At 42.0% G+C, this 17,980-nt stretch overlaps 1 protein-coding gene across 1 annotated transcript; it reads left to right on the top strand.

The window, feature by feature from the left end:
* The first annotated feature begins 403 nt into the window (after positions 1–403).
* Positions 404–11,396, top strand: heg1 (heart development protein with EGF-like domains 1). Its single transcript, XM_030787101.1, has 13 exons — positions 404–837; positions 4,478–6,046; positions 6,398–6,511; positions 7,255–7,377; positions 7,634–7,719; positions 7,976–8,031; positions 8,410–8,570; positions 8,823–8,957; positions 9,292–9,334; positions 9,462–9,499; positions 9,793–9,880; positions 10,079–10,256; positions 11,253–11,396. The coding sequence occupies exons 1-13, from the start codon at positions 543–545 to the stop codon at positions 11,394–11,396; spliced, it is 3,030 nt and encodes a 1,009-aa protein (XP_030642961.1). The 5' UTR covers positions 404–542.
* Positions 11,397–17,980: the final 6,584 nt, after the last annotated feature.

Raw genomic sequence — 17,980 nt, forward strand, 5'->3', positions numbered from 1 at the left:
GCTTGCGTACCGTTACCCTACTTTTTCACGGTTAGTGATACTTTTCACATGCTGGGGTCCCAAACTTGCTGACATGCACGGTCAGGCTATATTTTGTTTTCACATAAGACATACAGTAAGTGTTACGATTTAACGTTTCACCACAGCATTATAAAACAAAGTAGGTTACGTGTTTTCAGTTAGTCAGTCATGTGTGTCCTATAGCATCCGGCATTACATCTTCATATACCGTCTGGCGAGTCTTATCACAAATCAAACAGCTAGCTAAAAGTGAGGTCTAGAACGGATTTGGGTGGAAACCGTTATCGCCTATTTCGATGGGAGGAGTCAGCTACTTCGGATATGATATGGGCTTCTGTTGCAGCACACGGTGGGAGACACTAGAATAAAACCCCGCTAACCCTCTAAATGGGGTTTTAGGAAGTGTTCTTTGATTTTTTAAAGCAGAGACTGTTGAGGGACACAGTTTCCGATGGTGACCCAGTCCGTCTCGTCGTTTTATTTATTACGAAGTCATCCCCCGCTTTCTGATCGCCTTTATCATGGAAACGTGTACTTTCAGACACTCAAAATGTGTTGTTCTGATGGTCGTTTTCCTAAAATCAGTTGCTGGGACCTTCACCCCAACTATCAACATGGACAATACGATGATAACAGGAACTTATTATAGTGCTCACACGGCCGATGCACAAGAAGCTACTTTTCTGTCAAGGGAGTTGACGACTTCTACTACTGTGTATATCAGGGAATCTATCAAGAATTCATCTCCTTCAAAAATCACGGATATTCCGCCCAGGGCTTCAGAGAGAGAGCAGTCATTAACAGAAACCAGAACTGGTAAGCGACCAGGCGACAACATAGTTTCTTTAGAGCGGACATGCAGTTTCAATGGGTTTAAGACTTTCATGGAGCAAAATGTTAAGTAGAGATTTTACGCGGTTTCATAACACTACTTTACCATGCTGAGGACCACAGTGGAGCAGTTTAGGACACGTGCCAATGTTAAATAAATAGTTGTAAAGAAGGCTGAGCAGTTAGAGATTTTTGTTCCATAGTATTACATAAGGTTATATCAGTATGATTTAAAGCTTGTCTCAGGAGTGGAATTACTGTTCTCGTTGATTAGTTACTATGGGGAAAAGTGCGAAAGTAATTCTTGTATTTGGAGAAATTTTGTTCTTTCAAGTCATTGTGAATTTACTACTACTTTACTACGTACCTATCGTACGCCCTTCTTCTTTTTATTATTATTATTATTTTATTTATTAAAAAAAATGGTGAACTTTCCTTTGGTAATGGAAAACCATCCTAAATCTTTCAGGACACACATGTATAATTGTGAATGGTATTTCTCTCGCATAGACGTCAGAGCAGAAAAGTTGTGGTTAGAGGAGGATTTTTTCTGTTAGGCCCAGTACGTGGAAATTTCACTTTCAGAATTATTGCAACCCACAACAAATGCTAAATTCAAAAATTCCACTCTCCCATCAAAGTCCCCAGTTGCTCATAAAGATTTTAATCTGTTAGCCTAAGTTCTCAGGATAATGTGACTGTGGAGAGGCTTAAACAATAGCTTTCATTTTCATTTTTTTTTTAAAAGTGTTTCTGACGATCTTTTTTTAGCATATTATGGAAAGTATTTATTAAAATACAGGTGTCAGTGCGTATAGCTTAGCCTTCTTTCTCGTGAGTCTTTCTAGACTTTATACCCTCTCATGAACGTCAAGACTACATCTCAAGCAGTTCAGCAGTTTGGAGCCCAAAGCCAAGGAGACTCCACCAGAAAGGGACTCCCCAGACTCAGTCCTGAACTGTCCAAATTCATTAAGATGATTGACTATTTAGGATGTAACTTAAGCATTTTTATTCAGCTAATTTACAACCTACTGAGGTGTTCTGACTGATTCATAATTGTTGACTCACAATGTGGTCTACCAAATTCAGCAAATTTGTCCTTTGACTGACTAGAAGGATTAATCATCTAACCACATTACACATGCACTGTTCACTCATGCCTACTCTCTTAGTTGCTTTTGTTTCTCTCTGTCAAACCCTCTTAAATACACCCGGCCTGCATGACGATGATCAGAGGCCAAGTGGTATTTTGAGAATGCCTTTCTGCTTATGTTAACTGAATTTGTTTCTGGAACAGTTTCAGTAACTGTCTTGGGATGTGTGCAGATGCCCCTGCTATGAGTGGTCAGATACTGGCATTTTGACAGTTGACTTGAAGATGTAGGTGTAAAGGATATGAGTTACACCACTGCTGAAGTAGGGTGGTAAAGTTACGTTTTTTTTTTCCTTTTTTTCTTTTTTTGTTTTAATCTGCAAACAGGGTTCCGCCTGGTCCCGGCTTTCTTTTCTCCTGCGCAACCTAAAACTTTAAAATTCACCTAAAATATCATACGTAACTCAGACACCATGCTTTCACTGGACGAGGTTGTCCAGGAAATTTAGCGTTTTTATGTTGCTGATTTTGCCCCTCGTTGGAAAGTACCTCAGCATGGTGTGAAGCCAGGAAGATGTTGGTGTGGTGGAGTCAGATTCACACATTTAGATGCAGATGAGTAGATAATATTTCATGTGTACAGTGTTTGTTAATTATTTCTGTAAACATTTGGAGATGCTAGGAGCACCTTTGTAAACAGTAGCTGAATGCATCACTTCAATGTGGTCTCATCGATCGGGACTCTGCTCCTCTTGAAATCCATCAAAAGAATGCGAGAAATGCGACTGGGACCATGTAATATTGTGACCAAAGCTGCATTCCATTCTGCACTGACCCACAGACTGTGTGTGTGTGTGTGTGTGTGTGTGTGTGTGTGAGAAAGGGAGAGAGAGAATACCAAAGTGTTCAGCCTCTGGAGGACTGTCAATATCTTTAACGAGTTGTTCACCAATATTATTGTTTTTATTCTTTTTGTTATTGTTTTCATTCGTTAGTCAGCACGCTATTTGAAAATCTCTAACAAGATCTCACAAGAGACTGTTTTTTTTTTTTTTTTTGTTTAAAAAAATCTTGTGAATTCAGATGTTGCTTAGAGATTATGTAACTAGTCAAAGACATTCATACATGCCTGTATGGGTGATGTGGTAACCCCAGTAGCACCATGCATCGGGGAAGGCTTAGATTTACCAAAGACAGATGAATACTGGAAATGAATTAACTTCAAACTCACCGTCTGCTGACTGACACGACATCTGCATCTGGGCAGAACAGATTTGAAGTATGTCATCATGATTCTGATCGATTCTCTGTCTAATATGTTTGTAAATGTCAGGTTCTAAATCAATATTTAGACCAGCCGTAGACTTATTAAATGGAAGTCAAATTTTCGTTTTTTAAGTGGGGGAACTGATTATCTGCCTGTCTTTCTCTGGAGATGGTCAGTGGATAAGAGGACTATTAAATACACCGTCATTTGGTGCCACTGAAAAATAGGCTATTTTGAATCTTCAATCATATTTCATTGTTTAGCCTAATTAAAGCAACATTTCCTTTTTTTTTAAATTTTATTTTTAATCTTGTTCAAGTGTATGCTGTTTTCACTGTGGGCGGTCATCTGATAAACTTTCTCTTTAAGTCAACGTACACGAACCAATGAAAAGTGTTACGTCCTGTTCATCATGTAGCTCTTGGTCGTATTGTTGCCTGTGCGTGAACTCCATGTAGGCACCAACAGTATCGTGATGCAGACTTCTGCTAGGTCAGTGCTAGGAAGGAAACAACTGTTCCCAAAGGATCAAATCACCTCCCTATTTAGGGCTAAAGCTTTTGTTAGCTTAGACAAGCTTGGCCGCCAATTGTTCTCCACCCAAAATCATTACATCCGTAGCGCACCCCCCCCCCTCCCTCCCCCCCCCCCCCCCCCCCCCTCCTTTTTTTTTTTTTGGAAAAGTGTCTTTTTCACAGTTTCTGGAATCTGTGAAATCCCACTTAGTGTGAGGTGCACTCTAGTGGCAGGCTTTAAATGTTACAATCACAGAAAAAAACACATGCCAATTCACATGATGAATCAGTAACTTAATTGGTTCAAAAATTAAGTCTTCAAATTCTGTTTAAACACTTCCAGATATAAATGATAAGTAAACACTGAATTTATGTTAAACTTATGTCTGTTTCTCAAGCACATGAAAGGAATGGCTTGTAGTATAATAAAGTCAGATCTAATAGAACCAGTAAATAAATAAAATCTAGAGTAGGATCTACTGTGATTAACTTATGAAAATATTGATACTCATTTCCATATATCTGTAAACTTTTTTCGTGGCACATTTGTTTATTCAGGAACTCACTGAATTTAGAACAAAAAAAACCCCTTGAAATGCGTCTCCAAGAGAAATTCTCTTTACAGAGACAATAAGCTAAATCTCGTCTTAAAATACGGGTTGCTGGAGTAGGGGACAGGGAGGATTTTTTCGTTTTTATAACTGTATAATGAATGTTGTATAATATTATAATGTTCTCTTTTGTCAGCCACTGATCCGTACTCTATTTGGGCCACGGATACGGAGAGCTGGACTTCACAAGGGAACGTTGGCTCGTCCACTGAGGTGCTGAGTTCCAACACAGAATCCACCACCAACAGGACAACGGAAGGGCAGAAATCGACGATAGTGCACACCACCCATCTCACCTCGTCCTTCTCTGAAGAGCCCCACCCTGTAACAGAGGCCAGGTCAAGTCGAGACAGCCGCACAGCGGACAACAAAGTGTGGGTGACAGATACCCAGAGCACCGACACCATCTCCGACACGGACAGTATCTACCTCTCCACAACCATCAGCCGAGCTGGAGAACGCACTCTCCTCTCAGTCCCCTTCAACAGCACCTCCCCCTACACGGATGACTCCAACTCCTCCGAGACCGCCCCTCACACTTTCACCTCGGAGATCCAGAGCTCTGGGCCCACGCAAAACAGAGAGTCCACAGAGAGTGCCTCCTCTACTGGGGTTGATCAGGTTTTCACCTCCTCGGGGACCCACCTCCCTACAAACACAACTCAAGAGAGACCCACAGAGACAGAGCGGTTTGATCCTTCTCAGGGCACAGCCCATGAGACCGGAGAGCCCAACGTCACCGGGCAGAGCTTCGACGTGACGACCGATGGCGACAACCCTGACATCACACCCCCGCTCACAGTGGTCGTCAACAGCCCCGACGAGAAGACGGACGTTACAGTCACGAGTCACACCACCGGCGGGGAGACCTCTTTTACGGAGGACAGCTCTGTGTCCGTGTCCTCCGTCCCACCGCTTGTGTCCTCAGAGGACAGCGTGACTAATGCCTCACGTCCAGGTGCCGAGACGTCTGTCACTCGGGTTGGCGTGACGAGGGTGATCACAGAGTCGTCCACGGGATCCGTCGGCACCAGAGGTCGTGAGGAGCCCGAGTGGACTCAAACCCACCATGTGGATGACACCACTCTCCAGGGCTTGACCACTGCTCCGCCGACCCTCAGAGACGACGTCACGACGGGCGATTCCTCGTCCAGGTTCTTCTCCCTCACCCCCCGAACGGCCCAGCCGACAGTTCCCACAGAGGTTCTGTCCACGGCCGAAGATCGCGTAACGCGGCGACCTGTCCTCACGGAGCAGGACACTTACAGAGTCACCACTGCTGAAACGCCCACCAGCACGCCCACGACCACGCCCGCCCGTACCCGTGCCACGACCACCCCCCCTTCACCTTCTGCCACGACCCAGAAACCCCAGCCCAGCACCGTCGTTCAGCCCCACACCACCCCCGTTACCACGGAGACCGCTCAAACGACGCAGCAGTTTCCCACCTCCAGGACCAGAGGTCCCCAGACCGCCAGGACGTCCAAGACGGACGTGACCACTCTGCACCTGGAGACCAGCACCGCCACGCCGGGAAACACCACGGCCCAAACCGCTCACACCACAGCTCTGTACAGCAAGAGCACCAGTGCCAGCAGCAGCCGTCCTGCCGCCCTCACCCCGGGCACCCACAGAACAAAGGGCACCACGGAGATGGGGTCGACGCCCACCACTCAGACGCATGTAAAATCAACTCCCTCAGCAGGTCTGTTGGGACACAATTGATTTGAGTTTAACTTTGGATGATAACAGATCTGCTCACTAGGTCCTGTCCACATTGGAGTAGTTCATTCACATACGCAGTATGGGATATTCTTATTATTTTGCAAGAAATAAGAACCGTAGAATTTCTGTCTGTGAAACATTTTGATCAAGTCATTCACGTGTTCAGCATCAAATCAAAGAATGGGTTTGTAACCAAGTAGTTTTACACATGAATATGTTTTATCCCTGTGTTAAAGATTTTGAACAATTGCAGCGATTAGACATTGAAATTTTACCGCGCTTAGCTAGGACGGATCAGCAGTGTGTAACTGAGCCCTGTTTCCCGTCACAGATCACGCGTGCGGAGCACACAGGTGTGCTAACGGCGGGACTTGCGCGGAGACTCCTGGAGCTGGGTACAGCTGTCGCTGTCTGCCTGCATGGGGGGGACCCAGCTGCACTGAGGGTGAGCAGCAGAACTTACACTGAATTACAGATGGTTTTATATATTACGATCAGAACATCCATCCGCGCAGGTCTGGAGGGTTCGCACACAGTGTGGACAGATAGTAGGAAGCAAAAGGAGCTGTGTTTTCATTTTCGTTATCGCTGTGTTGTTTGTCATTTGCCCACTGGGTTGGCACCTATTGCACACCTGGCTGGCCTAGAAGTGGTCTCCTCTCTCTGTGGTCCTTCTCAAGATTTCTCCTATTTTTCCCCTAGCATCTGGGTTTTTTGAGGAGTTTTTTCTTGCCCGCTATGAGGATCAAGTCAGGGGGTGCCACCCTGCTCTGGTTGTTGTAATCCTGTGGGCATGTAAGGCCCTTTGAGACTGTAAACAGTGATATTGGGCTTCAAATAAACTTGAACTTGAACTTGAAAAGGAGCGAATTGTTAGAGACTGCTGATTTGATGTCTGGTTACTGTCAGATGGTTCGTTGGAAGGGGACAGTAGAAGTTGTGTAACGCTGAAGTGGAGTTTGTCGAGTTGTTGATGAATTATTGTCTTTTACGTCAGGAATTCCTTTACACTAAAAGCCTCCAACACCTCATATTGTTACTGAACATGCTCTTTTGAGTATGACAAGGACAGGGTTTTGTCTTGTGTTTTTGACAGCATAATAACAAGCACTGTAGGAGCTGAGTTGAACAGAGTGAGGTTTCAGGGTGTGAGCTCTGTTAATGTTTTGTTAATGCGTTGATCCTCAGATGTTGATGAGTGCCAAAGCAGACCCTGTCCTCCAAACTCTGTTTGTGTAAACACCCGTGGATCGTTCAGCTGTGAGTGCCCTCTGGGCTTTGACCTGGAGGATGGACGAACCTGCACACAAGGTAAGAGCCAGCCCACTTCAAGAAGACAGAGAAAAAAAATAGATGTTGTTTTCTCTGTGCGATAGTTGTGGTGACTTCCGTTGACTCCATTAGAGTGTTCATATAACTAACAGAATTTAGTTTTGAGTTGAGTTTTGAGAGCATGGGAAACAGGCCAGCCTACACAGTTTAAAAAGTTGATAATAAAAAAAAAATGAAGAAGGATAAACTGATAACATTAATCTGCGTTGTTTTGCCTTTTGGATCTGTTTTATAGTGAAGACCTTCCTGGGCACCTTCAGAGTGAACAGCACCGTGCACCTCATGAATGTGCATGAAATCCAGAGAGAGATCCTACAGCTGGTATGGCCTGACTCAGTGTGGACTACATGCACAGTTTGACTCTGTAGTACTTCCCCAAGGTGTTTTATCAGGACAAACAGTTCAGTCAGAAAGAAACATACATACATATACAAACATACATGGGCATGTCTTTACACATGTTTACGTGTGTGGTTGAAATTCCTAAATGTATTTGACAGACGGAAATAGAACAAAGACAGCTGAAAGCACGAGGGATCATCCAACATTCTGTTTGCTTTTTGTCTTTTTGTTCCAGCTGAATTCATCCCTCTCCAGTTTACGTGGTTACAGACGTTCTACCCTCAAACAACAGTGAGTTTTAGTTTAAATGTGTAGAACTATACTTTTAAATGCATGCATGTGTGTATGTGAAATCTCTCTCTCTCTCTCTATATATATATATATGTGTGTGTGTGTGTGTGTGTGTGTGTGTGTATAAGTGTGTGTGTGTGTGTGTGTATATATATATATATATATACACATATACATATATATACACACACATACACACACATATATATATTGTTGTTTATTAATGGCCTCATTGTCAATACATTTGATTTCATTTTCTTCGTTAGTCCTATTTCTATACTATTCTGATCTTTCCCAGCAGGCTCAGTATTGCTCACTGCATTCACTGTGATATTTTGATGCTTTTGGTAAATTCTAATATTACATTTCTCTTTTCAGAGAGGGCAAAGATCTCCGTTTCTTGGCTGCGAACATGTTCTCCGTTTCCGCCGACGTGACCAGCCCTGACGTCTCCGGCAGTATCCAGGTGTCTCTGAGAAACTGCAGCAAGTCGTCCTCGCACTGCGGAGTCAAGCTTCATCACCAGCTCTCTTATCATGGTAAAAACACCACCCTCCTTCTGCCCTCTCTGCACACCACTTAACCCCACCTCTCACGTCACTCCTTCATTACACCTCTTTGTCTTTCATCAGCTGTCAGTCAGTCTTTAAAATCTCTTCCCCTAATGATGTAATCATGGTCCCTCTCCCACCACCAGACTTTCTGAATTCAGAATTCAGAATTTTGCTATGGGCTGTGTTTGACAGTCTTGAAGGATGGTCACATGTCTCTCCTCCTCTGTCCCCTCCCAGTGGAGAGCCTGTGTTTGGCCCAGAACACCTCTTGTGATCCACAGCATTCTCTGTGCACGGACACGAACGGGACGCCTTACTGCCAGTGTCTTCCCGGTTACTTCAAAAACAACCCAGAGGACATGACGTGCCGAGGTAGCGCTTATTCTCAGATATATTTTTCCGAATATTTTTACTGTCCGCCGCGTGAAAACACAAGGCCGGTTTATGATCCAAAACGATCAATTTTTGGGATACAATCTGTTTTAAATTGTCTCTCCAGATATGCTGCCGGCTGTAACTTATCCGTTTGACATGATGTTTTCATGTTGTTATGTTGCAGACTGTAACTTATCTGTTTGACATAATGGTTTCATGTTGTTATGTTGTAGACTGTAACTTATCTGTTTGACATGATGTTTTCATGTTGTTATGTTGCAGACTGTAACTTATCTGTTTGACATGATGTTTTCATGTTGTTATGTTGCAGACTGTGGGGATGGTTTCAAACTAGTAAACGGGACGTGTGTTGAGTAAGTGTTGTGTTTTGTTTCATGAATTTGTCACTGTGGTTGTAACGGATGATCGTAATCAGATTAATTTCATCGCTTGGACGGATGCTCAGTACCGCACTGACATTTATGACTCCGTGTCTTTCAGGTGCATGTTTGGATTTGGAGGTTTCAACTGTAATAATTGTAAGTTATATTTCTCATAAATGTTGCTTTAAGTGTAATGCATTTGATGTAACATCACTACCGACATCACTTAAAATGATATGCTTGACTTGGAGAAGTCTTCAGGCTTCTTCTGAACTCAGCTCAAAATCGAAAATACCCAGTGCCCTCTCACTTTTGTTTCCAATGTGCTTCGTTTGAACTTAATCTGCATTCGAAACAGAGCGTGAAACTGTCATTTCCACCAAGTTTAGACAGAAGAGTTTAAATTCGTCAGCGTAATGACCTTTGATGTGTCTTATTTTCTCACGCAGTTTACAAGCTGATTGCAGTGGTGGTGTCGCCTGCGGGTGGAGTTTTGCTGTTGATTGTCATCATCGCTTTGATAGTTACCTGCTGCAAGTAAGCACACTGTGGAATCTCATCACTAATTAAAATCTCCAGGCAATTATACATTGTTTCGTTCGCAATCTCATGTTGTCTGTATTTTCTTCAGCGAACTGCATGATCATTCATTCACGAGATCGCATTAGCACCTATTTACTCTCTCTCTCTCTCTGTCTCTCTCTCTCTCTCTCTCTCTCTCTGTTGTTTGAACAGGAAGGACAAAAACGACATCAACAAAATCATCTTCAAAAGTGGAGATTTGCAGATGTCCCCGTATTCGGATTTCCCTAAGAGTAACCGTGTCTCCATGGAGTGGGGCAGAGAGACCATTGAGATGCAGGAGAATGGCAGCACTAAGAATCTCCTACAGATGACTGACATCTACTACTCTGTTAGTATCACCCCCAACAACACCAATCAGATATCTTTTATTCAGTTCTATCTCCACATACTAGCCAATAGTCTTACAGCTCAGTATAGAACACTGCCAGGCCTGCAGAGGACATGTTGTGTCACACACCTGTATGCAGATCTACCAATACACTTAAGTAATTCACAGTCATTTTTCTGTTTATGAGGTACTGCCAACATTGAATGTAGCACGGATGTGATATAGAGTAGTGTTGTATGAATGTGCATTGATTGTGCAGTAGAGCTGCGTGATGTGGGGAAAAAAAAAGCGTCTTGGGGTAAATTAGTTGGATCTTACAACGGTGAAATAAGATGGGATGAAACAAAGCGTACAATTTCAGCGTATCTCTGGTTTCAATGTGCTGCAGGTATAGGTCCTAAAAAAAAAAAATGAATAGATCGTGTTTGCTCTGTAATGAAATCAAGATCATTTCCAACTATTTTTTCAAGTGTGAGGTGTTTTCACAAAACTTGCGTTTGTGAGTAGTCATCTCTTATACGACCAAAACGTATTTCAGTACCAAGTCTTCTTCTGCTGCTGCTCCGCTTACGTTCCCTGTCCCGACTGTTTCTTCAGGACTATTCATTATAGTCGTTTGTGTTTGACTGTTTTTCATGGCTGATGTTTCTCTGTGCAGATCCCTGTCTGTCTCTCTACTCATTCTGTCTAATTACATCACCACACACACACACACACAAGTCCATACACTTTAGATTTGTCTGTGGGTAATGCTAGATTAGGACTGTTACTCTGCTCTGTGCCTCTCTGTCAACTGTCCGGCTTTATAAATCTCAGCCGTTCTGATATTTCGGCCCTTTCTGATATCTGTTTAACATAGAAATTAATGTGACAGTGATAATGAATATATATATATATTGTTCAGCCCTACTGTTGAGTCACGTGTGCGCCCTGGCTCTGTCACCTGTGACTCCTCCCCTTCCTGTCTGAACTGACGTGAAGCGTTTCCTTTTCCAGCCTGCGCTGCGTAACTCGGACCTGGATCGAAACGGCCTGTACCCCTTCTCGGGCCTCCCTGGGTCCAGACACTCCTGCATCTACCCCGCCCAGTGGAACCCGTCTTTCATAAGCGATGACTCACGCCGCCGGGACTACTTCTGATCCACCCCCGCCCCCCCCCCATCCCCCCCCGCAACCCCAGGGGGACACAGCTGCAGTACTTAGTCTGGGACAGGACGGTGGTGAGACTCCGTGATGACAGAAGGCCTTTGAATGTGAAAGACTGCTGAGATAAAAAAAGACTAAATATTACTTTAGGAAAGTAAAAGAACGCTGCCTTCATCGTTTGCTGTTTCCATTCCTTTGTGAGACATCCGTCTGTTTCACGTAGATTATCCGTGATCTATGGCGGGAGTTGATTTCGCAGGTTTGATTTCATTCAGAGCGGAACATTTTATTCACTCTCATGGATGACTGTGAATTTCACCATGGAGACGCCTGTGGGCTAATGCCACAAAACATTCTAACAATGTGCACTATGAACTTTTCACACAGGTTTTGTGTTCCTTTAAACTGAACAAGCCATAAATGTAACATGTATTTATGATATGTTTAATGATGTAGCTCTTGGGTCACTTGGCATCATTTAAATGTGCAAACAGCGCGCTTGTAAGGAGACTGTATGTGTGTGTGTTCGTGTGTGTGTGTGTGTGTATGTTTTCATGTACGTTTTCAAATTGATATGTTTTAACATTCACAAACTTGAGGACTCACAGAAAATGTTAGTAGGGAAAAAGAGAAAATCTGTGTAAGATTATTATTGACCTCTCATTTTACATATAACCGTAAACAGCTGTCTGTCTGGATGTGAGTGGGTAAATCAGATTTGTAATGGAACATGTAGTGCATATGAAACGTTTAGTTTTGGACCTCTTCAAAACTGAAATGAAATCAAAATCCAAGACTATTTTAGCGACTAAAACGATCTGTCAGGAGTGTGGCAACAAAGTTTATTTATTCAGTTTATTTAATGTCATTTCCAGATGAAGAGATAGGTCAGTACATTTAGACAGGTCTTCAGCAAGACTGGAGTGCCTCCAATGTAAGACCATGAGTTAAGCTGTGTGTGTGTTTGTGTTTGTGTGTATGTGTCTGTGTATCTGTGTGTGTGTGTGTGCGTGCGTTAATGCGTGTGTGAGGAGGCTTCCGCTCACATGGTGCCAAATACCCATCTTAAAGAAGATGTTTGTTTTTGAAAGCTGATGTATTATATTTGTAACTGGTCTTCACCCTGTTCATGTCAGAGTAACTGTTTAATATTTACCAATGTTTCCATCCCTCATGTGGATGATCTCTGGCGTTTTAGTCAGAACTGTATGTGTAAACAATAAAGCTGGAAGTATGTTGACATATGTTATTGTTCCTTTATGAGTTTTGATTCGTGAAAGGATGAAGAACTGTGTGAGGTTCCGTGATGTGGTTATGTGTACAACACGAAGGTTCTGATTCTCCTGGGTTTCTGAGACAGTGACAGGGTTCATTTAATCTGCTACTTTGTGATAAATGTTACCCAACAATCGGTACCCTTCATGTATATGATATAACAGTTTCTGTAGTAAACTCTCTGATGTTAAAGTTGTTTTAACTCACTACATATTATTTTCACAATGTCATAGGAAATAGTGGCAGCAAAGGAAAGCATTCATTTTAAACATACAGCTGTAAAAAAGAGAAGACACTAGCAGTCTTTTCTCGTGGGCGAAAAATATCATTGATAGCAAAGTGATAGATAAAATTGAATGTTTAATGGTAATCTAGTCTCTCTCTGTGGTGAAGTGTGGTGTGGTGTGGCATTATTTAGACATGCTGATATAATTTACTCATAGGGGAAGAAGGTGGAGAAACGAAAACAGACACACACAACGTTTTCTCACTTAACCGTGGCCCTCACAGGCAGCTCCTGAACTAATGCTGCAGTCGGTGAGATTGAGAGAGGAGGGCTGGATGGGAAGACAAAGGGAGAAGGCTCCCCACTAACAAAAAAGACATGGAAACGTACAGACACTAGAGATCGTTTTCAAAGTTCATACAAAAGTTTAGCAAGTGTGACTGGAAGGAAAGCCACGTATTTTAATTGTAGGACACCTCTCTTTAGTCTGGGTGTCCGTGGGGCCTTTGTTTAAAAAGGATTTTCTGGATCGAGAAAACCGCCTTTCACGTTGCTTAGAATACCAATGTGGTTTGGCAGTGTAACACAATATACTGAAGATTATAAGGAAAGTAATGACCAAAACCACAAGCAAGCCAAGAAACTCTTGTAAAGTAAGCTAACGACCTATGAAATACACGACAAGGTGAGGGAGCCCAAAAATATTCTCAGGATGTAAACGACAATATTGTATAATCCCATATGCAAAGGGCGTGGCTTGTCCTCTATGTAGAACTTCCTTTCATCCAATCCAATGTCAAGGAGCAGGGGTAAGCCCATTCCTCAGGCAGTATATCTGTCCTGACAGGCGACTTCCTTTCCACATCAAACGACGGATCGCGTGAATTTCCGATCTTGCTGCACCTTGGGACTCTGAGACTTTGACTGAAATGGCTGAGTCCAAGGATTTCATTGTTGAAATTGATCTCTTGCTGTTCGCTTTGTTCAACGGGTTTCTGTGTGGAACAAGTATCTTCATGAATTCACTGTTTATTTTCTGGGTTTTTGTTCCACAGCATGGGCACAAAGGACTGAAACAGCCTCTTAAAATTTTACTGGGATCAGTTATAGGGTTCACCATAGCTCTTCAAATCGTTATATTGCTGGCTATTCTGGAAAAATTTGCTCCCTGTTTACTTTTTTACTATGCTTTGTATTTATTGAGAGGTTTCACTACTGAAACCAGCATGACATCCACCGTTTGGCTGAACGTGTTCTACTGCAGCCAGATTGTTCCTGCTCATAGCGCTTTCTTCATCTGGATGAAGAACAACATCAAAATGGTCATATACTGTATCTGGATCCTTGACAAAATCTATCTCCTTTCTGAATTTGTGGGAACGGCCGTCATGTATGGAACTGGTGTTCAGAGAGAGATAAATGATACAGCGATGCTTTACGATGCTACTGACCAAGGTCAGGATGAAAATGATTTTACGTTGACCGTATGGTTTTGGTTGGAAGTTGCCTATTTCACCCTTTGTTTGTGTCTAATGTCTGCATCAAGTTTTGCCACTGTGCGCTACCTCCAACATCACATGAAGAGCATGAAGACAAGTGGCAGTTCTTTCTCCTCTCCTCGTCTACGGAGTCAGATGAGAGTAACCATCACCGGCATCATACAGGGCGTCCTCTATTTTTCATGCTCTTGTGTTATCTTTCTTAAAGATATCCTTAGATACAATTTCTCTTACATTTTTGATGAGAACAACTATTACCTGTATACCGTTACTACTTTGTACAGTTTTGGAACAACCCTTAACCTTGGTTTTGGTCAGTCACTCTTCAGACACAGGGCAAAGGATCTTTGGCAAAAAACGCTGCAACATCTTCGGTCTCTGCACTCATAGTTTTTTTTTTTTTTATTCCAAATACAAAAAAAAGAAAAAGAAATTGTGCTTCTCTCTGTTGTAGACCTGTCTGAAGGATTTTGTTTTTCCTTGCTATGTGGTCTTTCCAGAGCCAAGACATGATCTCAGGCTCCTCTTTATAATGATCCATTGATCAGGTCTTAAGCAGACAGCTCCAGAGTCAACTCGTGTGCAGGAGCAGGATTCACAGTTTGAGATCCAAGTTTTATTTCTCTTACCGCCTGCGGAGAGGCAGACTGTAGTCCAAGGAAATGTAATTGACCATGTTCCATTGGGAGAGCGTGTTAACAAGGGTCACTTACCCTCCTCGTTGCTGAACGGTAGTTGTGCTAATGGTTCGGCGCCATTTAACTGCGGGTTAGAGTTGGCAAATAGCTCTGTTCCTCAAACGCGTTACATTAGTTGCTAATACTTTGCAACTCTACTGTGGAAAAATGGTGCTGTCGGAGGGAACGCGGGTTAACCTTGCTCACCTTGCCTGAGATGCCTGCCAAGCTGTGGGAGGTCTATAATAACATGAATAACATTCCAAAATCGGATGCGTCCACCACTGCCTACCAAGTCCCTTTTTACATCTTACGTTACACATGATTGAAACATCGGTTCCATTACCGGCATGTCATCATCTGTCTGACCGAACGTGTTCTGCTACATCCAGACAGTTCTTTTCAATCACATTCTTCTAATTCAGACAAACAGTAATATTAAAATCACCTGTAAGCCGATTTGTCTCTGTTCAACGTGCTGGAGTAATTCAGTGGGCTATTCAGTTATCATTTATCATCTACTGGTTTAAGACTTGAGATGGTATGCATCAGCAAATGTAGAATATGTATGTTAGTTGAAAACACAATGGGACTGTGTACTGTATGTATAATTTTTGTGTCTAGCTGTTCCACTGTACACTACTAATACACTACCAACTTATGCATGACTTCCACAAATCTTATGCCTGTCTCTCCCCACTCTGATTCCATGTTAGCTGCGTCTTTGTAATAGTTTTGATTTAAGTGGATGTCTTCCTGATTCGTTAGTACCTTTACATCGATTACAAATCTCTGTGCCACTCAAACACTTGTTGTTGAAGAGCTTTACCGTCATTTTCAGCACATCAGTAGATTTGAAACATGCCATGGGGTCATGAGGTTTTTTTTTCCAGTGTGCATTGTAAATGGGATCTGAAGAAAGGGAATCACATGCCTTGTTTAGATACGAAATCACACTGAATGCAATTTGTTTTCATATCTTATGCTGTTTCTTATCTTATGCTGTAACTTTCTTCATCTCGTAGAAATGCAGCCTGATAGCTCTCGTTAATGTATATGCACTTAAACCAAAAACAGAAATAGTTTTCTAGAGTAGAAACTTTATCAGAAATAGCTTTCTAATGACTAATGATGTTTCCTAAATCACCATGTTAAATATGTCATGGATGATGAAAGTGAAGCACTAATAAAACATGGGCTATTATCAATTAAATGTGTGGCTGTTTTTTTATTACTACGTCAAAAAAAAAAAAAAAAGAAGTCATGACTCATATTTTACTGTGTGAGCAACTTCTTAGCTGCAGCCTTTGTAAGTGTGTGGAGCTTTGACAAATGACTTCATACTGTATAGATTACATTCAGTCGAGCCACAGTGAGTAAGCAGGACAAATTATTTTGGCAGGATTTGTGAGTTTTACTGGCCTCCACCTTTACATTGCAATTAGAGTCAGACAGCGTTAGACAGAACACATTTCTGGTGCTACTGTTCCTGTGAATTTCCAGATGAGGGAAATGCCTGATTCACAGCACCCAGGAGAACTTTGCTTTTGAGATGTTTCATTTTCACATCGGCATCACTGAAACAGACTCTTAAAGTTTCACTGGCATCAATTGTCAGGTTTACCACCATTCTTCAAGTTGTTATTCTTCCAGTCCTTGTAGAAAAAAAAATGTTTATTTTCTTGCTATAAATTACATTTAATGGGGGTATTTATTACTGAAACAAGAATGATCTCCATTGTTTGGCCATACACAGTCTTCTGCAGTCCTGTTCAGTGTTTCTTCTTCGTTTAGATAAAGAGGAATTCCAGGGGGGTTATATGGCCATCTTTAATCATCAGGAAACTTCATTTTTCCCTGAATGTCTAGCAAGGACTTTAACTAATGCATATTTTTGCATATTCTAAAAAGTATCTGGAGCAGAAACTGGAGCACTGCAGACACACAGTGGATTGTAATGGCTTTGACACTGGCAATGAGGTTTAGGTCAACTATATTTTTATACTTTGCAAAGTTCTGACAATGTCAGTGTTGACAAAGTCAGTGTTTTGACAAGGTTTTGACAGTCATCTCTGCTTATGACTGTGCTCCTAAAATGCTTTCTCCACAGGCTATGTGTGAATGTTTTTGAATAAATGTGGTATTATTAGTGTAGCATTTAGACATGTGGTAATTAGGTTTTTGACTCAGAACAATGCAAGTTCTCTAGTTTGTCTTCTCACAGTTTTATTTTAAAACCATTTCAACAAACAAACAAACAAACAAACAAACAAACAAGCAAGCAGTGCTCATCTTTCAGTAATGCTGCATTAATATAGAGCATGTTGAGGGATGTTGCTGAGTGGAAACAAATACATTACAAGGATCAGTTGTTTTCTTCACCGCTGGTTTAAATATTTGTCCCTCTGTTTATTTGCAAAATAAAGTCGTATTCAAATGTACTCTGACTTGCTGTGGTACTCAGAGAAACATTCATAGAACAGAGCAGAATAGCATACTCTGCTTAGCTGACTCGTTTGTTCCTGCCCACCAGTAATTCTTCACTTGGCTGAAAAGAATCTGTAAGATTTGAATGAAATATCTTGATCTTGTTGTCTTTACAGCAATTTTAATGCGAATTATTTAAATTTTGTAAGGGTTTGATATTCACATGACACTTAACACAAGTCTGATTGTAAACTATAGATCCTTTGTTGTTTTTAGTTGATGTAAGACCCTACAATGAAAGAAAAAAAGTGACACCAAAAAAGGTTAATGCTCAAATTTTTTAAAAGGGGCGTCACAGAATGAAGGAGATTTTGGATGCACGTGCAGGTTTCTCAGTGTTATTAGAAATAAACAGCCATGACGGGCTGAGCCCGAGCCCTGTGACCTGGGACTGGAGACCCAGAGACAGGCAGA

Source organism: Chanos chanos, chromosome 10 (assembly GCF_902362185.1).
Source record: "Chanos chanos chromosome 10, fChaCha1.1, whole genome shotgun sequence".
Classification (NCBI taxonomy): Eukaryota; Metazoa; Chordata; class Actinopteri; order Gonorynchiformes; family Chanidae; genus Chanos; species Chanos chanos.